The 24,042-nt window shown below is 38.3% G+C and overlaps 2 protein-coding genes across 2 annotated transcripts in view; both read left to right on the top strand.

Annotated features, from left to right (window-relative positions):
* The window catches only part of KPNA1 (karyopherin subunit alpha 1), a 71,366-nt gene extending 58,036 nt beyond the window's left edge, over positions 1-13,330 (top strand). Inside the window, exons 11-14 of the mRNA XM_027535087.1 lie at positions 757-882; positions 2,803-2,930; positions 7,915-8,093; positions 9,477-13,330. Coding sequence (XP_027390888.1) covers positions 757-882; positions 2,803-2,930; positions 7,915-8,093; positions 9,477-9,664 — 621 coding nt within the window. The 3' untranslated portion in view covers positions 9,665-13,330. The remainder of the gene's footprint in view (positions 1-756; positions 883-2,802; positions 2,931-7,914; positions 8,094-9,476) is intronic.
* A 6,565-nt stretch (positions 13,331-19,895) lies between these two features.
* Positions 19,896-24,042, top strand: WDR5B (WD repeat domain 5B). Its single transcript, XM_027534539.1, has 2 exons — positions 19,896-19,949; positions 20,382-24,042. The coding sequence occupies exon 2, from the start codon at positions 20,483-20,485 to the stop codon at positions 21,473-21,475; it is 993 nt and encodes a 330-aa protein (XP_027390340.1). The 5' UTR covers positions 19,896-19,949; positions 20,382-20,482; the 3' UTR covers positions 21,476-24,042.

Genomic DNA, 24,042 nt, shown 5'->3' with positions numbered 1-24,042 from the left:
GTTTCTAGACTAGATATGCTGTTCTCTTCTTTAGGGGCTTCCCTTGTGGCTCAACTGGTAAAGAATCTACCTACAGTGCAGGAGATGTGGGTTCGATCCCTGGGTTGGGAAAATCCCCTGAAGAAGGGAAAGGCTACCTACTTCAGTATTCTGGCCTAGAGAATGCCATGGACTGTATAGTCCGTGGGGTCACAAAGAGTTGGACAGGACTGAGCAACTTTCACTTTTCTTTGATGATTGATTCTTGAGCCTGTCACATATCATTTTAATCATTATAACTATGATTTTAGTTTCCGGTAGAGTAGATTCCCTTGTTCACTTATATTTGTCTTACTTTCTTTACCTTTGTAAGCTGTTTAATAGCTGGGGGCATGTATTTTCAATCTTTGTATCCTGTAAAGCACCTGGTATTCTTAACTAAGTATATATTGATTTCTGAGACCACTTATTAATTTCTGGCCACTTACTGGAAAGATATTTTAATATGCTATAGGCATAGTAAAGTGAATAAGGCACAGTGTGCTATATGTTATGTTTAGCAGTTGTGAGTATATATAATGAAATTGCTTTGATAATCTTAGAAATGAATTCTTATTAGCAGTGAATACTTTTTTACATATATAAAGTTAAGTCTAAAATTTCAAGGAGAGATTATTTTTTTTTTGCCTGTATTTTCCTAAAATAAAGTATGTGAGTTAGAGATTTACTTCTGTTTGGATCAATACAATAAGTAACCTTTTCAAACTTTTCCTTTAGGTAATTTTGAATTGCTCAGCTCTGCAGAGTTTGTTGCATTTGCTGAGTAGCCCAAAGGAGTCTATCAAAAAGGAGGCGTGTTGGACAATATCTAATATCACAGCTGGAAATAGAGCACAGATCCAGGTAATCTCATATCACGCTTCTTTATTCTATATTTTTATTATTTAAGGGTTTTTTCAGACAGCATTTAAAGTGTATATTTGTGTGTGTGTGTATATATATATATATTTTTTTTTTTTCATTATTGCCTTGGAGACCACTAATTTCCACTGCTATCTTATTCAGTCTACTACTTAGTTTTTTTATTGCATTGTAGAGGTTAAGTCTTTTGAAACTTACACTTAGGCTTTGGTTTTTTCTCTTTGCCTTAAATATTTGATAATTTGCCAAGATCTGAGACGTAGTATCTTGTATTTTCAAAATGTTTTGATGGACTTTATGCTAAGTAGATTGGCTTTTTACTCTTGCCAGTAAACATTTATTTATTTTTTAATATTTATTTTTTAATGGACTCGTGTTAGATTGCTTCAGTTTTTCACGACTCTTTGGGGACCTAGTTTTCTCTAAATGGTTATCTGCCCTTGATTTTTGTTCTTATATTAGTGGGAGAGTGACCCAACTGAGATACAGTAGGCCAAATGTTTCAGGATAGACCATGAGAAAGGCTGAAACAACAAGGTAGAACAGATGTACCATAGACTTTGAGCTGAGTAGAATTGTAGAAGTCATCTAATCCAACATTCTTGATTAAAGATGAAACTGAGGCTCAGAGAAATAAAATGATTTGCTCACAGATACCTTCAGTAAATGACAGAGCCAAGATGAAGCATCTTTTCACTAAACTTTACTGATTTCCTTCAGTGGTACAATAGAAAGAGTTCTTGACCAGGAAAACATTGTTAGTCATCCCCCAGAAGGCTGTAAGGGACTGAGATTTATAGCTATGGCAATTTATATTTAGCTGTAGTTTATTGTCTGCTACCATCAAGCTCTCATGTAGAATTCCTCAGCTTTTTGATAAAGGAAATGATAACCCATTTTAGGTTCTTGAACTGAGGAGAAACATGAAGAAAGCAATTTGAGGAAGACTACTTTAGTATATGCTGCTGCTGCTAAGTCGCTTCAGTCGTGTCCGACTCTGTGCGACCCCATAGACGGCAGCCCACCAGGCTCCCCCGTCCCTGGGATTCTCCAGGCAAGAACACTGGAGTGGGTTGCCATTTCCTTCTCCAGTGTGTGAAAGTGAAGTTGCTCAGTCATGTCTGACTCTTCACGACCCCATGGGCTTCAGCCTACCAGGCACCTCCGCCCATTGGATTCTCCAGGCAAGAGTACTGGAGTGGGGTGCCATTGCCTTCTCCTTAGTATATGAGAGGGACTGAATAAAAGTACTCTAACAAAGGGCTCTTCTGGTAATCTGGGTGGGAGGTTGTGGCTTGGAGTAAAATAGTGGCAGTGCTAAAGGAAAAGATGAATTTAGGATGTTCAGAATTGAGAATGTAAGGGAGATTTGGTGACTGATTGAATTTAGAATGAATAAATAAAAACAAAACAGCCTTTTGAACTAGAGAGGTTTGAAAAAAGACCTGATAGAGCAGATGACATGTTTAAGGTGGATAGCAGATGTACACTGAGCCCTCAGCCACCTTGAACTGGGATTCCAGTGAGAAATGGGGACTGGAGCTGTAGAACACACATGTGAGAGTGGATGCTATGAAAGAAAGGAGAATGGCAGAGGAACAGAGAATTGAACCTTTAAAATTTGTTATTGTGAATAGAATAAGAGAGAACAATAAAAGAGAAAAGAACCCATGTAGAAGAGAAAACTAGGAGATTACAGGGTCACAAACTTCAGGGAGGATGTTAGTGTAACTAAGTATAGTCAAAAAGTTTGGGATAATGAGGAATTAACTCCTTCTGGTGTATCTTTAATAGGGGAGGGGCGACATTAGTAAAACTAGCTGAAAAGTTATAAGTAGCATCATGAACATTTTTACAACTCTTGTAATTTCCTTTTCTTTAATTTTTTTTCTTTAATTTCAGACTGTGATAGATGCCAACATTTTCCCAGCCCTCATTAGTATATTACAAACGGCTGAGTTTCGGACAAGGAAAGAAGCTGCTTGGGCCATCACAAATGCAACTTCTGGAGGATCAGCTGAACAGATCAAGTAAGTACTAGCCAAGTAGTGTCTTGTAAAGAAAATCATTCTGTTTCCCAGTTACGAATGCTCAACTCTGGCCTCTTGGAAGATTGTTATCAGTTTCATAATTAGACTGAAATGTATATTTGATTTCTTAATATTTCGCCCATTCTTTATTGCTAAAGATAATTCTGGGATGTGAGAAGGAAGGCATAGTTGAGGTTTGAGGCCATCGAAATACTTATAGGGGTGGCTTGAGCCTACTCTGAAAGCTGCCTAATCAAAAACATTATGGGTAGTCCAGTAGGTTACTTGTAGAATTCTTAAGAGTGCAACTTTAATAGCTAACTTGCTATTTCTTATTTAGATGTCTTAATAATAGAAATGCACAGGCTTGAAAGAGAAGTATGAAAGTGCCAAATTCAGTAGAGGCAAGTCTCCTAAAGTACTATTATTCAGTAAAGGGAGAGATCTGTATTAAATTGAGACTTAAATGGCCCCTAGAGCAGCAACTTAAAACCTTAATGGCTAGAGAATGCATAAATATGGATAGGAATCAATTCCTCTAAAGAATATCATATAATCAAATGCTTAATTATGGATATATCCTGCCTTAATGTACTTTGGGGAATTCAAATGAGGAGAAGATGGTTACCAATGAGTGTTAAACCATTCACCTTTTCTACATATGTAACATGGGAGAAACATAGCTACTTCTGATATTGTTTCTTTGTGGATTAAGTGTAGGTGCTCAGCCAGTGCTGAGTTTTAGTGCTGTGTTGGAATTTCAACAAAGTAGTCCTAAGATTTCAGAAATTGATCAGTTATAGAAAATCAGAAGTATATACCTGAAATAATACAATTTAAATAGATTAACACGTGCAGTAGCTATTTCAGTAAAGTTCATCATGTATAGGTTAGCCAAGGGAACTTCAAATGGTCTTTAGAACGTATTTGTATGAGATTGGGTCTTTTTTAATCTTCAAAATTCTGGTTTGGAGTACTATGATTTTTAAATATGTCACCACCAGATGGCAGTAATATGAAGTAATATAGAAGTTATTAGAACAGTTGATGGGGCTTCCCGGGTGGCTCTCGTGATAAAGAACCTGGCTGCTAGTGCAGGAGACGTAAGAGACGTGGGTTCAATGCTGGGTCGGGAAGATCCCCTAAAGGATAACACAGCAACCCACTCCAGTATTCTTGCCTGGAGAATCCCATGGACGGAGGAGCCTGGTGGGCTACAGTCATGGGGTCGCACAGAATTGGACATGACTGAAGCAACTTAACATGCACACATGCAGAACAGTTGACAGTCAAGTTTTATGTTCAGATTCAGATTTATAATTATTGTCACTATATATTATACCAGTATGTTTTCTTAATTGACATGTATATATTTTAAAGACATTTAAAAAATACTATGGTATCCATCCGGAAGTATTCAGGGTGTTTTGCTCTGTTAGGAATGGAATGGCTTCTATCCCTTTTTAAAATTCAGCATAGGTATTTGTAATAATGAAGTTAATTATCAATCTCCTAGCCATTTTTTCTTAATTAAAGAGTTATATTGAAAGATTATTATGAAAATATTACAGTCTAAATTATAGAAAATAAACTGACTTTATTATTGATAAAAGACATCTATGTGGTTTTTGCTTATTCTTGAGAAGACAAGATTTAGATGCAAGAACCAGTTAAGAATAACTTGGGAAGTATTCATAATTTTAGGTTAAATATAATCAAATGCTAATACATACTACAGTTCTTAAAACTGAAGGATAAATAATGTTGCCTGGAATTAAAGTTTCATAGAAGAGATGAAATTTGCCATTTGAGTAGAAATTTGGTAGTTTTGGAGGAGAGAATATCATGAAGGAATGTGCACAGTAAATGTTATTGGAAGAGGCAAATCAATCTCTCTATAGGGGATGAGGAATTTAATGATAGATAGACTTTGAAAACTGAGATGAAGGCATTAATCTTGGATATTGGGAAGACTTTGGAGTGTCTTTAATATTAAAAGTGATATGAAGAAGACAGTGATTTGAGGAGAGGAGAGACAGCAGTTAAGATGCCTTTGTAATATTAATAGTTTAGTACATAGTGATGGCCAAAATTAACGGTAATAGCTGCAAGGACTTGGACTTCCCTCGCAGTCCAGTGGTTAAGACTCCACTGCTTCCACTGCAGGGCATATAGGTTTGATCCCTAGTGGAAACTAAAGATCCCGCATGCTGTGTGAGCAAAATATGTATATAATAGCTGTAGCAGTGAGGTACAGGTCTAAATATAGGAAAGAAAGCTATAGGATTTGGTAATAGATCGAAAAGGAAAGGAAAGAGCCAAAGACTGAAGAAAAAAGTGATGCTTTTGATAAAAATTAGGACACAGAAGAAGCAAAATCCTGTCTTAAGAGAGATGGTTTAAGACACGGTTAAGTTTGTTGCTCATCAGAAATTTTCTTAATGAAAGCCTTTCCTGACACAGAGCCACCTAGCATCAGTGATTGCTTTATCACTGACTGCTTTATCCAAGTGTTTGACATACACCATTCACTGGAGCCAGTTCCAGACTTGAACCATGCTTTTCTCAAAGTGGCATCTCCCAACAGCCCACCTCCCCTGGTCCTCTGTTTTGATGAAGGTTACTTTGGAGAAACTTGTATCAATAGTGAAACACCACTATGGTGGTCTTTAAGTCTCCAAAAATGAGTGATTGCAGCAGAAAATAGCACCTTAAATTCCTCTGATCTTGTAAGGAGGTATAATTTAAATGGCTAGAATTGGGAACCCAGAACTCATTGAATGAACTGTGTCAAAATACAAGAAGTACTAATACCATGCTTTTGCAGATAAAATCTGCTCACATCTTCAAAACTCTGAATTTACTTATTAGCACATTTTTTCATAGTTTTAAAATAGTTTTAGTCAGTATTTATTCATTTAATTATATACAAGTTCTAGAAGTTTTTTTATAACTTAAAATTTGTTTTTAATCCCGAATCAAGTTTTCAGTACACTGGTTTTCATAATAAGAGATTTTACAACCAGACAGTATTACAAAAGTAATGAGGTTTTAAAAGAAAATATAAGGATTAGAGGTCACCGAACTAAGATTTCTAGTGGGGAGAGGAGATCACATCAAACGTAGACCAGGATCAAGCTTGAGGACAGTTTGGAGATTCTGAACAAGTCTCTGAAGTATCCAATTGCTGTTGCCTGTATAGGCCAGTGGAGTTTAATTGCAGACATGTAAGTCATCTGTTTAAGTAACTACTTTTAAAATTTTGCTGGTGTTTAATGACAGACTTAGTGTGGTTCCCAGATTTTTCTACTTGAGGAAACTGAGACACAGAGAGATCAGATAAGTTGTCCAAAGTCATCCTGCTTATATGTAGCACAGCGGGATATAATAGTGGTTATCTATGGATACTTTTTATTTTTCTTTATACTTTTCTATGATTTTTCAAGTTTGCAGCAACTAATATAATCTAAGAAGGCTTTTTTTTTTTTTTTAAGAGAAACAATTATATAGATATGTTGAAGGAATGGTTAACAGGTTTTAGTGACTAAAAACTGTGCTGTAAAGGAAGGGGAAATGGTCAGAAATGGCTATAGGCCTATGTAGTCTGTATTTGAGTGACCTAGCCTGTCGAAGGACATATCATCTAAATTATCAGTAAATATTTAAGTAAAATTATGCATGATACTATTAAAGTCATTCCATAGTAAATAATAAAGCTAAATATGATATAAATTTAAAACAATTAAGGCTTTTAAAAGAAGAGAAAAATTGAGATGATAGTAAAAGTTCCTGTATACTTTGTAAATTTCTTCTAGTAAAAGCTTGCTTTAGTATGGTTACATTTGTTACAGTAGAACCAGTACTGATACATTATTAGCTTAAATTCATATTTTATATTGAGGATTATTATTTGTGTTGTACAATTACAGATTTTGATGAATTTTCCCACCATTGTGTATCATTCACTGCTCTAAAAGTCCCCTCTTCTTCACCTGTTCATCACTACACCCTTAACCCCATCCCTAAAATCCCTGGCAACCACTATTCTTTTCTGTTGCCTTTATAAAAGTTTTATATTTTCCAGAATGTCATATATTTAGAATCACACAGTATGGAGTCTGTTCAGACTAGTTTCTTTCATTTAGCAATATGCATTTAAGGCTCCTTCACATCTTTTCTTAAAAGATAGCTCGTTTTATTTTTATCACTGAATCCCTGGTGGCTCAGTGGTAAAAAATCCACCTGCCAATGCAGGAGACATGGGTTTGAGCCCTAGGTGGGGAAGATCCCCTGGAGAAGGAAATGGCAACTGACTCCAGTATTCTTGCCTGGGAAATTCCATGGACAGAGGAGCCTGGTGGGCTATAGTCCTTGGAGTTGCAAAAGAGTTGGACACAACTTTGTGATTATATAGGAACAGTATTCCATTGTCTGGATACACTATAGTTTATTCATTCACCTGAGTTAGGAATAAAACTCCTGTAGATATTCTTGTACAGGTTTTTGTGTGGACATAAATTTTCATCACAATTGGGTAAATATCTGGGGGGTGTGATTGCTGGGTCATATGGAAAGCTTTCTTAAAAAAAAAAAACAAACTGTCAAGCTGTTTTTCACTGTGGTTATCTTTTCTGTTCCCACCAGCAAAAAATGAGATGTTGTCTCAAGCAAAAAAAAAAAAAAAAAGTATGTTGTTTCTCCACATGCTTGTCAGCCTTTGGTATTATCAGTGTTTTGGATTTTATCCACTTTAACAGATGTGTGGGGTCATCAGTTTTGATTTGCAGCCTCCCGATGACACATGTTGAGTGCCTTTTCATGTTTATTTGCTATCAGTGTCTCTGGACTTTTTTGGACAAGGTGTAGGTTGTATGGTTCAACGAGTGTCTACTTTTATTTCTTGAGTGAATTTGAGGATTTTCCTTCCACCAAAAGTTTTATGAAATTAAAAGCTTTGTTTGACTAAATTGTTCTATCAATTTAGGTACCTTGTAGAACTGGGCTGTATCAAGCCACTCTGTGATCTCCTCACAGTCATGGACTCTAAGATCGTACAGGTTGCCCTGAATGGCTTGGAAAATATCCTGAGGCTTGGAGAACAAGAAGCCAAAAGGAATGGCACTGGCATTAATCCTTACTGTGCTTTGATTGAAGAAGCTTATGGTAAGCGAGATTAATAGATGTCCTGAAATTATTTTTTTCTTTTTCTCCGTACTTTTCTGGCCTGTTCACATCTGTCATTAGCAAACTCATACAAAAAATTTCTCCTATAAATATTTAGTATGCAAGATTGGAAAACATGCATTGTAGATGTGAAGAGAAGCAAGTATCCTAAGTTTAGCCCTTTTTACATTGGACTGTTAGGATCTTCTGTTCCCTGATGCTGCCTGCCATTATGATACTTTTGTATTCTTCTAGTACATCTGAACCTCAAGAGCACCCATATTACATCTGAACCTCAAGAGCACCCATATCTACTGTAGACAACACCCCATTCCACTCCTTTTCTAAGATTTTAGACTTCTGATTTTGCATTGCATTTCCCAGTTCCTGTGCTTCTAACTGGAAAGATTTCTAGTTTCATTAGAAGCAGTTGAGTCACGATCTGCCTTTTGGTTTCCTCATTCTTCCAATCTCAGTTCTAACTGTACCTTTAATCATTGGTTTACCATTGTACTTGATAACTTTTACGTTCCCTAAGTGCACTCTAAGGTCTGTTTATTCCTAAGATTGGAATTAGGGGTCATACGGCACAGTCATCTTCAGATTTATCAGATAATGCAGAATTGTTTTCTAAAATGACTTTAACAGTTTACCACTTCGTAAAAGGCTTGATTGTAAAAACTATATTCCTGCATAGTGTAATAAGTTTTGAAATGTATAAAAAGACAAATATTCCTTTACCCAGATATTTTGCTATAGATATCTTGTTAATTTTTGGATGTGTGTGTGTGCGTGTGTGTATGGTTTTTAATATGTATATGTATTTTTTTTTCCCTGAGCACTGTTAACATTTATTTCCAGTATTGCTGTAGCCTTTAGATTGCTTATAAGCTGTAGGTAAAAGAAAGCCTAGCTCAGATTACTTAAACTTAGTAAAGGGAGTATGTGTTGGCTAGTTCTGCTTGGACTTCTTCCTTAAAGCAATATAAATTGATTCTGGCTGATTGATTTATGGATGTTACACCTTTGTTGAAATGATAATGGTTAGCTCAGAGCCTGGATAGCTAGAACCAGAGCTAAGAATAAACTTAGGCCACAGACATAGTCCAGTAGGAAAACTTCTGCTTCTGGCCTTAGGCGCAGGATGATGTGACTGTTACAGAAACTGCTGCTTCTGGGGACTGGCTGTTGCTTGCACACACATTTAAGATGTCAGTTTGCAATACTTCTTTTCAGTTGTAACTGGAGGAGTATTTTCTGTGTTGTTGCAAAATGCTTATGAGAAGTAAGTAGAGAATCTTCCTTTACATCAGAGAAACAAACATGGCAAAATACAGTTTTATTAAAATTTCTAACAGATTTTTAAAAAATTCTTCATTTTAGGCCTGGATAAAATTGAATTCTTACAGAGTCATGAAAACCAAGAGATCTACCAGAAGGCCTTTGATCTTATTGAGCATTACTTTGGGACCGAGGATGAGGACAGCAGCATCGCACCGCAGGTTGACCTCAGCCAGCAGCAGTACATCTTCCAGCAGTGTGAGGCGCCTATGGAAGGTTTCCAGCTTTGAAGCAGTCTCTGCTTTCATGTCCCTGTGTCAGCCCAGGCTGCCCAGTCAAGTCCTCTGTGGAGCCCACAGTCCTCATGGAGCTAACTTCTCAAATGTTTTCCATAATACTGTTTGCGCTCATTTGCTTGCCTTGCGCACCTGCTCTCTTACACACATCTGGAAAACCTTTGGCTCTCTGTGGTGGAATACCCTTCTAATAAAAGGGTAATAACCAGAACGGCCCACTCTGTTATGGAAAACCCTAGGCTTTCGAGATCCGCACTTACATATTATAGAGTCATGGGAATATGCACATGTTAATGTGGCTCCCTTTTTTTTTGTGGGGGAAAAAGAGGACTCCTCATTCCCTTTAATGTGGGAAAAAATACTGACATTAAAAGATGAGACTAAATCTTTACTTTGAATTTCACACAACTGCTTGCAACAAGGGAAATGTTTAGACCTGTTGTGTACTTCAGAGTACTTTCAGGAGTTCCTCCACAGTGAACCCTTGGATTAACTGGTGGCTTTTTCTAGCCACATTTGCATTAATCCTTACTGAGATTGGATGGTTTTATTTCCTCTATTGATGCCATTCTCCACAGATAGTAAACCATCCGCTCCCTCACCTTCAGCCTTCAGTGAATGTGCTTCTAGTTGTCAGGAATGCTGAAGAATTAACTTTGACTCTTAAATGTGATACTGGTTTGAAGATTCCCTTAGAGCAGAAAGGAGAGGGGCACATATTAATTTGTATGGCTATTGCTTCTCTTTGGTCTTACATGTCTTAGGATTTGGAAGTGGTACAGTTCTAATACTGGTATGAAGATTTAGAATCCTTAGTGATCAAAACCGTATCCTGTAATTCAATAAAAAAGTTAAAAACAGAAAAAAAAAAAAAACCCTCTGATTTTCCCAAACTTAACCAGTGTGACTAGGGCTGTTTCTGCATTAAAACAAATGTTTCAGGCTTTGTGGTCCTGATCAAGGTCCTCATTAAATTGGAGTTCACCCTAGGTGCTGTTCCCTTCTGTGACTGGCAAATAAATACGCTTCTAAAGGTTACTTAGGGATTATTTTTTTTCCTTAGTTAGGTGCAGCTGGATTCTAGTGTATTCATGCTGCACATAAGTAGCATCCTTATTTTCAATGACCATCTTCTGGACAGACCTGTTTAACCCAAATAAGGGCAGTGATCTTTTTCTTATGACCTCATTGTTCCCTAATCATTTCATCTCCTACTAGTACTGCCCAGTCAAGTCCTTTCCATAAAATAAAAAGTTTCTACCTTCTGGCTCATTTAATGACTACAACCTCTACCTGCAAATGGCGCTTCCAGTACTGTCTTCAGTGATCCACATTTGTGCTCGGACTGGAATGAGAAAAATAAGCTTAATTGCCAAGAGAACTGCAACTGAGTTCAATACGATTTCTTGGTGCTAGTTGGCCATCTTGACTCAATGTTGGGACATATTATCAGAGAAGATTTTTTGTTGATGTGCTGTTCAAAATGAATTCTGAAGGAAAGTTGCTCAGTTCTTTTTCAGAGAATATCCTTTTAAACCTCTTTAATCTTGTCCTCTTCTAGAATTCATTATAACCCCAAAGTGTAACTATTTGAAAGTTCCCCTGACAAGCTGTTATATCTCTGGTAAATCCTGCTGAACATTAGGGATATTCAGAGCTTTCATACCTCATCATGTTGTTTAAACCACCAACTTACGTGATCTGATTTAAACTTTAATAAGAAATCCACTTCATTCAAAATAGAAAGATACAAAGACAACATTTATCAGCCAAGTGTGTGATGCATTCTTCGCATCTAGTCTGTAGTTGTGTCTGTGCTCTGGAATGGATACCGTCTGCTGATGTCTGTTATTGATGGAGCAGCCACTGCAAAACTAGTCAACTCCATCTATAACTGTTACTTTTTCTAGTGCTGCTTTGTGCTGAAAGAACATTTTAGTTTACTGCACTTGACCTGTAAAAGACTTTCTTTGTAATTTTAGGGACAAATTAGGTGGTTAATTTAAAGAAAAACTTTCAATGTTGCCTTTACATCACATTAAAATATAACTTCTTTCAGAAGGGTAATAGAAGCACTGAATGATAGTAAAACTCTTGTTTTTAGCTTTGACATTTTTTGTGGCTGAGTCTTTTTAAATTGTAAATTACTGGTAACATCATTTCTCTAGGATGTTTTAAATCATGTCCCTTCTATTGGATAATTTTAAAAATTTCATCTTGTTTTGATAAATCAATTTTAACGGAAAAAATATAAAACGAAGTTTCCCCAAATTAGCAAGCAAAGCATACACTGGGAATTTTTGTTAGCAACTGCAGGTGTCTCAATGAATGAAGTAAAACAAAATCCATTTAACTAATGTGGTCTATTGTCTGTCTGAAACAAGAGGAGTTTATCTTGCTCTGTCCTAGAAGTTCATGAGCCATGAGATAGCTAATTTTTTCTTGCAGTTAAGTTTTTAAAATATAAAAGTTGGAATTGATTAAAAGTTAAATCCCATCATAACTGTTGGAATTGATAAAGCAGCCTTTTTAGTAACAGAGGGACATTTTAGAAGGTAGCTGTTAAAAAGTCCTGTTTTTAGTTCTCTACCTGGCAGATTGTGTTAATTTACTTTCACTGAGATGTTAGTCATTACAAAAGCATGCTAATTTCAACACAGGAAAACTCTTCTGCAGTTTTATATACCGCTCTGGGGGAAAGTGGCTTGATTTTCCTTTCTCCTTTTTTATTTCCTCCTCTAAACTTTCAAAGTGTATTCTTTGAAATGAGAACTTTATTTGGGGGGGAGGGTGTGGCGGGGAAGCACTGATAACATTTGGGATGTAAAGACACTTTGTATCTGAAGGATCAGCAGGTAGATATGTGTTAGACTGAAAGACACCTAGAAAGGTAAAGGTGATAGGTATGAAGAATGTGAGATTTAGGAGACACAGTTCTCCATGGAACACTTCATGTTGTCACTAAGTAATTAGAACCTTTTTACACTTTGTCAGCTGTACTGTTTTTGAAAATTCTGTTGCCCTAGGATTGTACCTTCCATCTGCCAGATAAAGCTGAATGGACTCTGGGTTGATTTTCATCGTTATTGTCACAGATAAAAACTTTTGACAGTTACCCCATAATAAATCTGAATTATCCCAGATTGTTGCTGATTTTGCATAAGAAAAAATATGTTGTATATTTTATTAAGCAGACTTTGTCAGCTATCCTCTGTTGTACATGGCCACCCACGGGCAACTATGAATTTACTTCTCCAGTGCTAAATAAATATTTCAGTTATTTAACCCCCCCAATTTGAGGTTGCATTATGAAAGTTTTCCTCAACTTAAAGAATTTTTCATTTTGTGAACATTTTAATATCAAGAGGCAAGTCATTAAAGGTATTTAAGGGCTTGGGACTTTCTGCATATATTGGAAATTGTGATGTCTAAGGGTGATTTTCAGTAAAGAGGGGATCCACTTGTAGGAAGAAGTATTATTTGCTTTTCATATTTACTGTGTTCTACCTCCTGCATTCCAAAATTTGCTCAGACAGGTGTACCTATTGTGGAAGTCTCATCTGAATTTTTTTGCCATCTGAAGCTGTTAGCTTCTGTTAGAACCATTTTTCTTCTATTATGAGGTAAGCAGAGTAAATATATCTACCCAGTTGAGAAATATTCGTGGCTACCTTTTTCTGTCATCAGAAGTTAAAAACTTTATACATGTGTGTGTATATTTTTAAAGTAATTGAAACCAGATGTGGCACTCCTAGTCCAGGAAGTCTGCTTTGATTTGGGTAGTATTCTGTAACATGCTTTATTGTCAGGAAAAGGCAGTAACAGTGGGTACCAGAGCAGCATAAAGGTGTGATAAAACAAATACCACTGTATGCTGGTTTTTAAAATGTCAGATTGCTACTGGACATAAAACTCATCTGGAAGTTTGGAGTAAGGAGAAAGGATTAAGGGTAGATGAAGCTCCATTCTGTTTTCAGCTAGGAGTAGACAAAGAAATCCTAGCCTGTTTTCTTACAGGTCAGATAAAGGGAACTCATCTTTATTGGAACCTCTCTAGTCTTCCAGGTGCCTGGTTAAGGACTTTCACTTTTTCTCATTTAATCCTCATTTTATCCACCTCTTTGAGGTGGATAATTTGTCATTATGGTGACAAAATCAAGACTTAGGAGAATTTACTTTGCCTCAAGGTCACAACCCTTAGACACTGTCCAAAGGTGGGGGAAAGCCCTGCAGTTTGTGTGTCTTGAAGAAAGCAGCAGTCACAAGTGTTCTGTGCCAAGAATTCCCAGAACAGGACACTGCGGCCACAGCTGGGCCAAGTTACTTGTTTTGTCGGGCCATTCTTTCTTCTTATCAGCACCTTGAAATGACTAAATTGGGTATGAACTGCTTTTAGGCTACACAATCCAGAGTGTAGAGACTCAATCCAAACATCTTTCCTTTTCTGTGGTGCTAAAATTTCCTATGACTTGACAAGTTAAAAATAACATGATTCATTGAGTTTAGTAGCATAACTGCTAAACTCAGAAACATTTCCATTCAACAAATTCAAATGTAGAAAGCAAAGTACTGACACAGAGGGAAAAGGCTTTGGAATGAAGAATGTTACCATAGAAAGCAGTGCCATCCATGGATGTGAATTTAACACAGCTGACTTCCTAAAGGATTATCAACCCAAGGAGTGTCCAAAGTTTAAAAAATGACCTTTTAATGTATGTTGTTATGTTCTGCTTACCTCGTCATTTTGACCACTCTATGTCCTTTTTCAAAGTGTTTTTACACTTTGATTTGGAATGGTTCTAATGATTCTTTGTACTTGAATGTGGTTGGTCAGGCCATGGATGAGTGCCTTGCACACAGCAGACATTCAATAAATATTAAATGACTGAAGGAATGTGCATCTATGTGATATTAGTAAAGGGTACGGGGCTTCCCTGATAGCTCAGTTGGTAAAGAATCTGCCAGCAATGCAGGAGACTCTGATTCGATTCCTGGGTTGGGAAGATCCCCTGGAGAAGGGATAGGCTACCCACTCCAGTATTATTGGGCTTCTCTTGTGGCTCAGCTGGTAAAGAGTCCACCTGCAAGGTGGGAGACCTGGGTTTGATCCTTGGGTTGGGAAGAAACCCTGGAGAAGGGAAAGGCTACCCATTCCAGTACTCTGGCCTGGAGAGTTCCATGGACTGTATAGTCTATGGGGTCGCAAGGAGTCAGACACGACTGAGTGACTTTCACTTGGTTACAAAAGAAAGCTCAAAGGGATTCTTTTATGCTGCTGTTTGAAACCAGGATGAACAACTCTTAAAGCTAGTGTCTCAGCATGTGTTTTATATGTAGTTCCCTTTCTGGAGACTTAATTTGACCTTAAATTTACAAAACCAAACACTGTCCTAACACAAGTTTTGTTACATAAAGAAAAAAAACTCAAAAATGCCTTCTGAGAAAAGTTAATGGGTATATTTTATAGGGTAACTAATATTACCAACCCCATGTTTATATATACACCAGAAATAGCTCATCAGTCTCTTTTGGCATACTCTTAAGAAAAAAATTTTTGGCCGATTATATCCACTGAATGTGGAAGCTCGTGGTTGCCTTAGACTACTGAATTTTTCATTTTTACACATTGCATATATTGCTGCATGAGAGTATTTTCTTTATGCATTCCTCCAATTTAACTGACAAATCAGTATAAACAGAAAGATGTACTTATTCACTGTGATTGCTTCTCTACCATTTTTGAGAGATTTCACCAGGTATTTTTCTGAAAACAAAAGTCTTAAAACAGTCTTAGTTCCTGCAGGCTACACGTTTATCCACAGTACACACTTGTTGGGTTTACAAATTTATTAAGGCTCCCTTAGATGACTGTTACCCCCATTTCATTCGCCGTTTTGGGAAAAAGTATTCTTCTAATTTTAAAATCAGTATGTGGTCATTTCTGTGATCTTCAATCGTTTTTCAAAGAATAAAATTACTCTCTAAATTCCTTTATCTATACCCACTTAACCTGAGGAAGCCAAAGGAGCCCAGAGGCTCAGTATGGACCACTGCCTTATATAACACACTTGGGCCCAGCATTATTTATGGGTAAATAGAAACGCGGAAGGCCACAATAATGGAGAGGGGTCTGGACAGGCTGGAGTGCAAATTAGCACACACACTGTAGAATCTTTCAAGATTAACTTCTGATGATGAGAGCCCTCTTGGGAAGTCCACATTGAATGTTCTGGTTTGCTGAGGGCAGTCCTGGTTTTTAAATCAACACCTGTTAATTATTTTAGTGCCCTCTTTTACTTTAAAAAAGTTTAGATAAGTTATATGGCCACCCCATATTTAGCCCAAAGAGATTTTCATATATTTAAATTGGTGGTGGTCTTAAGCAACTGGGTATGTTCAGATTTCAATTATGCTTGATTTTTGAGGTCTGGGTTTGGCAATCAGACTTACTATGAAGGAAGTCAGTCAAGTTGTTCTGTAGTATAGGAATCACCCCCAGGCAACGTTAAGGTTTAGCACTCATACCTACCCTCCCAATTTTTTTAAATATAAAAAAAAAAATGACCCATCTGTGGTAGTATTTGTGTCTGTCTTTTTAATTAAAAAAAATTCTACAATGTCGTGCTGGGCATGACATGGCAACCTAGTTGTCCATCAACTGACGAACGGATAAAGAAGATGTGGTAAATATATACAATGGAATATTACTCAGTCATTGAACAGATTTAGGTCAGTTCTAGTGAGGTGGATGAACCCAGAGCCTACTATATATAATGAAGTAAGTCAAAAAGAGAAAAACAAATACTGTATATTAACACATATATGTGGCAATATTTCTACTCAGACTAGCTCCAACTTTACTGGATGGCAAGGAGCAAAAACCTTTCAACCACAGATGAGACTTTCAGTTCTAAAACTTTTATGGGAAATTTAAAGAAACTTTAATGGGAGAGAAACTTACAAAATCACTTATCTGGTGAAGACTAAACATAGCAAAAAGAGAAATTAAAAACGGGACCGAGTAAAGAACATTTCTTGTGTGTTAGTCGCTCAGTCATGTCCGACTCTGCGACCCTATGGACCACAGCCCGCCAGGCTTCCTTGTTCATGGGATTCTCCAGGCAAGATACTGGAATGGGTAGCCCTTCCCTTCTCCAGGGGTATCTTCCTAACCCAAGGATTGTACCTGAGTCTCCTGCCTTGCAGGCAGATTTACTGTCTGAACCACCAGGGAAGAACTTGAAGAGTCCCAAATACAAATCTCCAGTTAATGGTTTCAGTCACTTTGGATTTACTTATATTAGTAATCCCTGTTCCTACATACTCCACAGTTGCTGATGCTCCCCTCTTCCCAAGGAAGTAAAGCTATGATACTCTTTGTTCTAATTCATAATGAGTACAGTATCAGAACTATATGTGTTAGAACATGACTAATGAATAAAGATTTAACTATAGTTTTTTCTTTACATGAGTTCTGGATACTATTTATAGAATGTTCCAGATACTGAGAAATGAATAATGGAAATTTCTCCACTGAAATTTTAAGAAAATGATGAAAAATTATTTCTGGATATTCCTGCCAACACATTCTTAATTGTGTGCCCGCTTATCCCTCATGCTTCTGACGTTTCTAGTGGGGTAGATATCCTCAAGTACCAGCACCCATCCTAGCCCTCATACTGTGCGTTTACCTTAATTACTCAACAGACATGAATCTAAGCAAATTCCAGGAGATGGTGAAGGAGGGAAGCCTGGAGTGCTGCAGTCCGTGGAGCTGCAAAGACTCAGACATGACTTAGCAACTAAACAACAATTTCCTTTCTTTACTCTGTGTTGGAAAAATACAGATTTTACTTATATTCTTTGAAACAAAGCCTATGCTTTATTCTGTGAAGTGCTTTTAAATTTTTTTATGAATTTAGAGTGTTTCTAAGCTTCCCAGTAACAATCACACTAACCCTATCAAACAGGAGGAGGAAAGAGGCAGGAGGTGTTTAATCAGTTTAAAATAATGTATAAAAACGGATGCTCCAAACCATTTTAAAGATGCTCTTCCCATTCTCGGCACCTTATTGTGTTTGTACCATTAATTTGCCCTAGCTACGACAACTGTCTAAATTCCAAACTAGAGTAGTAGGGTGTTGAAGTAATGAGGTTTTTACTAGTTTACTATAGGTGTAATTATGCTGTGGTGCCTTATAAAAACAAGACCTTCAATTATCCCCAATAAGTATAGATAGGGGACAGTTCTGTTTCCAAATGCTTCAATTCTTGACTGACAGAAAACAACATGAGACATATTTGCCTCTTGACTTCAACCGGCTAGCAGGAAAGCCTTTCAAACAGAACACAAACAGCTTCTCTCGGGCACTCTTTATTGAGCAATTAGGATTGGCCCTCCCTACGGGGGTTACACAGCCTAAGACTCAACCAACCACAGATGAAACATCCTCCCCCCTAATATCCATAAAGTTTCAAAACGCAAAACTTGCTTCATCTTGGCAACTATTTACATAGCATTTATATTAAGTATTTTAAGTAATACAGAGATGACTTATAGGGGAGGATATAAGTAGGCTATATAAAAACACCACATCATTTTATACAAAAGAGGAGCATCCAGTGGATTTTGGTATGCTGTGTGGAGGGAAGGGAAGGGGCGGGGGGGCCCTTGAACCAACAAACCGCAGATACCAAGGGACAGTCTATAAAGGATTGGAGAAACTAGGCAGGCTTTCATTTTGGGTAAACCTGTTCTTGAGCAAAGAATAATTTACACCTGGAAAGCGCTTCCCTGGTGGCTCAATGGTAAAGAATCCGCCTGCCAATGCAGGAGACACAGGTTTGATCCGACCCCAGTATTCTTGCCTAGAAAATCCCATGGACAGAAGAGCCTGAGGGCTACATCTATGGGGTCGCAAGAGTCAGACACGACTTAGCGACTAAACAACATCTGAAAAGCACGTATCCTTCACATATTTCACAGCCACTAATCACTTCTTAAAACTAGGGAGGGCTGGCTAAAGCTTAATTGCTGCTGCTGCTGCTAAGTTGCTTCTGTCGTGTCCGACTCTGTGCGACCCCATAGACGGCAGCCCACCGGGCTCCCCCGTCCCTGGGATTCTCCAGGCAAGAATACTGGAGTGGGTTGCCATTTCCTTCTCCAACAAAGCCTAATTACGAGTAACTTTACACTTTTTTTGGGGGGGACTTCCCTGGTGGCTCAGATAGTAAAGTGTCTGCCTACAATGAGGGAGACCTGGGTTCAATCCCTGGGTCGGGAAGATCCTCTGGAAAAGGATATGTCAATCCACTCCAGGATTCTTGCCTGGAAAATCCCATGGACGGAAAACCTGGTAGGCTACAGTCCACCGGGTCGCAAAGAGTCGGACACGACTGAGCGACTTCACTTTCACTTCACACATTTTTTACTCCATTCCGCCTTTTCTGTTCCAAACACCTAGCAGATCTGAACTTTCCTTGTCTTTGGAAAGTTAAGCCATAGGAAGTGCTAAAACGTTTGCTCATTTCCCCCGGCACTATCATTTCAGGCTACCTAGGCGCTAGCCTTCAAAGGCCTCTAAAACATATTTTTTATCCTTCCCGAACACTTGGGGAACACATTTACACCTGGGCATAAATTTGGCTACGTTGCCCTCGCCTACTTGCAGGCCTTCGAACCCGCCACCAGGCTCCACATAACTGCTGGAGAAGAGAACGAAAGCCACCTGTGCAGCAAGGAGCTTATACAGAGTCACCGGCGCTGAGTGGGCCCAGGAAGGCTAAGAAACGCGCAGTGTGAATGGCTTACATCCAAATCCATGCCCGCAGGCATCTCAAAATTTAGTTCTTTCTCGTCCCACGGTTTCGCGAAAGTCATGAATAGTCTCCGAAATACAGCGACCCACGCTATCCAGCAAGATCTGGAAGAAGCCCTTCCTGCAGACGCCGGAAGGAAACCCCAGCGTCTGCTTCTGCGCAAGCGTAGTGATGACTGGATGGCATCACTGACTCGATGGCCGTGAGTCTCAGTGAACTCCGGGAGTTGGTGATGGACAGGGAGGCCTGGAGTGCTGCGATTCATGGGGTCGCAAAGAGTCGGACACGACTGAGCGACTGATCTGATCTGAAACAGACTTCTACAAGCCTCCTCGGCTCGGAAGCGGTGGGAGGGGCATCCTCTGCGCATGCGCTCTACGCTCCCTGCGCATGCGCCCAGCTCCCGGCTGTCATGCGCACGCTTTATTCCTTACGCAGCTGTTTGGAGCGTCGGCAGCAGGTGTGGGCGTTAGGAAATCGTGTGTATGCAGGTTTTTGCTTAGCTTCTGAAATCTTGTTTTTAGCGGCGATTATTCATGCTCAAAGTACAATGTCTAAAGTGAGGGAGGTAGGGGTGCTGAGTACTCAGATATTTCAGAGCTGGGGGGAGAAGCGGTGAAAAATATTTTCTGTAGATTTTCCCCCCCACACCCCACCGCTTGCAGCTTTGAAGCGCGTTATGTAGTCACAAAACACCCACCATTAATACCTTACTTGCCGACAGCGCACGGGACCGTTTTAATAGTATTTCTGAAGTGTTTGTTTCCAGAAGAAGCAGCGAGGAAAAAGTGAAGTGGTCCAAGCTGTGCTGCTGAACTAGTGTATACCATCGTTTAAAGACGATCCAGAGATTAGTCACTAAAAGACTTTGTTTGTTTTTGTTTTGAGTCAGATGTTGTTTATCTTCATTTTGCTGTGTACAAAGCCAAAATACGGACTGCTTGGTTCAAAACCGGACATCTAGCCAACCTACAGACTTCGAGCTTCAGAGTCATGACTACAGAGCAGTCAGGAAATGCGAAAGCAGAGCCGGCTCTCCCCTCATCTGCCAATCAGAGCAAGCCAGTGTCTGAAAAACCAAACTACGCTCTGAAATTCACTCTGGAGGGACATACGGAAGCAGTATCATCAGTTAAGTTTAGTCCTAATGGAGAATGGCTAGCAAGTTCTTCTGCTGATAAAGTAATTATAATTTGGGGAGCCTATGATGGAAAATATGAGAAAACACTTAAAGGACACAATCTTGAAATATCAGATGTTGCCTGGTCATCAGATTCCAGTCGTCTTGTTTCTGCCTCAGATGATAAAACTCTAAAAATTTGGGATGTGAGGTCTGGAAAATGTTTGAAAACACTTAAAGGGCACAGTAATTACGTTTTTTGCTGTAATTTCAATCCACCGTCCAACCTCATCATTTCAGGATCTTTTGATGAAAGCGTGAAAATATGGGAGGTGAAAACAGGCAAGTGCCTTAAGACTTTGTCTGCTCATTCTGACCCAGTTTCTGCTGTTCATTTTAATTGTAGTGGGTCCTTGATAGTATCAGGTAGCTATGATGGTGTCTGTCGAATCTGGGATGCTGCATCAGGTCAGTGTTTAAAAGCACTTGTTGATGATGATAACCCTCCTGTCTCTTTTGTAAAATTTTCTCCAAACGGTAAATATATTCTCATTGCAACTTTGGACAATACTCTTAAACTGTGGGATTACAGCAGAGGCAGATGCCTGAAAACATATACTGGTCATAAGAATGAGAAGTACTGTGTATTTGCCAGTTTTTCAGTTACTGGTGGAAAATGGATTGTCTCTGGTTCAGAGGATAACCTGGTATACATTTGGAATCTTCAAACTAAAGAGATTGTACAGAAATTGCAAGGTCATACAGATGTGGTAATCTCAGCAGCTTGTCATCCTACAGAAAACATCATTGCGTCAGCAGCATTAGGAAATGACAAAACAGTTAAACTGTGGACAAGTACTTACTAAACCCTTTAGAAATCAAGTGGTAGAGTCAAACTGGCCAAAAAAAGATTAGGTATTTTAAAAGATGGTGTTCTCTCAATTTTGGCATGTATTTTGTTTTGTTTTTTAACATTGTCTTGCATTATAAGAATTTAAGACCTGTTTCAAGATCCAACCAGTCCATTCTAAAGGAGATCAGTCCTGGGTGTTTTGGAGGGACTGATGCTAAAGCTCAAAGTCCAATACTTTGGCCACCTCATGCGAAGAGTTGACTCATTGGAAAAGACCCTGATGCTGGGAGGGTTTGGGGGCAGGAGGAGAAGGGGACGACAGAGGATGAGATGGCTGGATGGCATCACCGACTCAATGGGCGTGGGTTTGGGTGAACTCTGGGAGTTGGTGATGGACAGGCAGGCCTGGCGTGCTGCGATTCATGGGGTCGCAAAGAGTCAGCCATGACTGAGCGACTGAACTGAACCGAGCCTCAGTTTGCAAAGTTAGACAGTTGGAAATGCAAGTTTAGATCCCAGGGTTTCTGACTGGAATCTTGATATCTGTGATTAATCTCTTGTGTCTGTCCTTGAACAGATTCTCATTCTATTCGTTTCAATGACTATTCTAGAGGATCATTGTATTTGGTAAAATTTAGAAGTAAAGCTCACAAAACAGGATGACTGATTAAATGAGGGGAACAAGGGAGTTTGGAATAACTCCAAGGCATTTGGTTTAGGAGATCAGAAGAGAATAAGCCTGGGATGGTGGTGGACTGGAGATTTGTCAGATGCTACTTCCACAGTTTAAGTGACAGCCTCAATGATGGGATGTGAAATGGTCTGTGGAATCGTTTGTAATTTGGGAAAAAACAAGTAATGGTTGTATTTGTTCTGAGTCTTTTTACCAAGATAAAAAGTAAAAATAAACCAAATCAAAATTAATAAAGGCATTTTACTGTGAGAGGCATTTACCTCTCACTACCATGTCAGACTGCCCTCTCCTGATTCTCAGGGCAAGCTCGTCTGAGTAGTAAAGCCTCTTTCTTACTATGTCTGAACTACCCGCTTCTGCCCATGCTACAAACTCAGTTCAGAAATCACCACTTGGTGGAACCATCACTGCCTGCCTGTGCTGTAATGGTTTCACAGGCTATGTGTCCAGTAGATGATGAGCTCTGTAGACTCTAAGTATGTTTATTCATCTTTGAATTCTCAGTTTTTGTATATAAAAGGGACTCAAGTAATGTTTGATTAATGACAATGAATTATACATCCATCACAACTTGTTGCCTGATTTCAATAAATTTTGGAGTCAATTCCCCATACTATTATTTTTATTAAAACTTAACAAGTACCTAGCCATAGCCTCACATGTTAATTCATTCAAACAGGGTTTATAGGAAATATAAATTGGAAAACATTTTCTGCCCCCTTTACCTGTAGAGACATGATAAACATGAAAAAATGATTCAGAAATTAAGCAAAAAATAGTAACAATCACTTAATTGAAAGTGGGTACTATAGAATACAAAAGAAGACAGTTTTGTCCTTGTTGCTTATAACAGTGCTCATGAAATCTGATTTGCTTGAGAAGTAAGCAATATAAGATACTATAATTACTAGTAGAGTATGTGACAGCTCAGAAGTTAATATGTGAGGCTACTGGGAGAAGTGGGATCGGATGGGGGAAGGTCTTAAATTCTGGTCAGAAAATTTATATTCAACCCCCAAAGAGGCAGTCACTATTATAACTTAACTAAAGAGGACAGCTGACACAAAATGATGATATAAATTCTTGCTGCATGGTAGGATTTTTGAGCTTTGACTTAAACATTTTACAACAATAAATCTTCAAGAATACAACACTTAAAAAATTTTTAAATGCTTCTTTGTAAGTTAAAATGGTATTGTTTTATGAAGAAAAATGACTTAAAAAATACATTAGATTTACCCATATTTAAAATCTACATTTAGATAATATGTAAGTATTCCAAAATATTAATCAAGGAAGACTAATCTGCTAAAATGTATATAAAGTAATGTTTTTTGATGATAAATTTGCCAAGTGATAAAAATCAAAGAGCTTGGTATCTAAAAGCTAAGGTCAAAGTACTCTATATAGATAGTTATCAGATGGATTATGAAGCTGTATAGTACATTAGATTTTACTATTTTATTAAACTAAGTTCCCAAATACCTGCATATATCATTAAACTGATATAACCCTCTGAATGTTTATAAGGACTTGCCATCCCTTAAAACTCATGCAGCATGTGAGAATAAATGAAATACTTAAATAGAAACCAGCATCCATAGCTAAATATGAGACAACTTGGCATCCCCGTCAGACTAAATAAGATATATATGAGGTACAAATGCTTAGTTTTCAACAACAATAAAATACGTTTGATAGCTTTTCGTAATTGAGAAATTTAGTGTAAAAGAAGGAAAGGACCAGTTAGGAATTCTAAGCTACAGCACAGAAGAGGCCACTGTGCTGGTCCCAAGTAACTCCATGGTGCTGGGATTTCAAAATCCTCAGAAACTTGTGGCCAGAATGCCATCATCACCTTGCCAGGACCTATCCAAGACTGTTCT

The sequence above is a fragment of the Bos indicus x Bos taurus genome, chromosome 1 (assembly GCF_003369695.1).
Source record: "Bos indicus x Bos taurus breed Angus x Brahman F1 hybrid chromosome 1, Bos_hybrid_MaternalHap_v2.0, whole genome shotgun sequence".
NCBI lineage: Eukaryota > Metazoa > Chordata > Mammalia > Artiodactyla > Bovidae > Bos > Bos indicus x Bos taurus.
The sequence above is the reverse complement of the archived record's forward strand: the minus strand, read 5'-3'. Positions and strand labels throughout refer to the sequence as shown.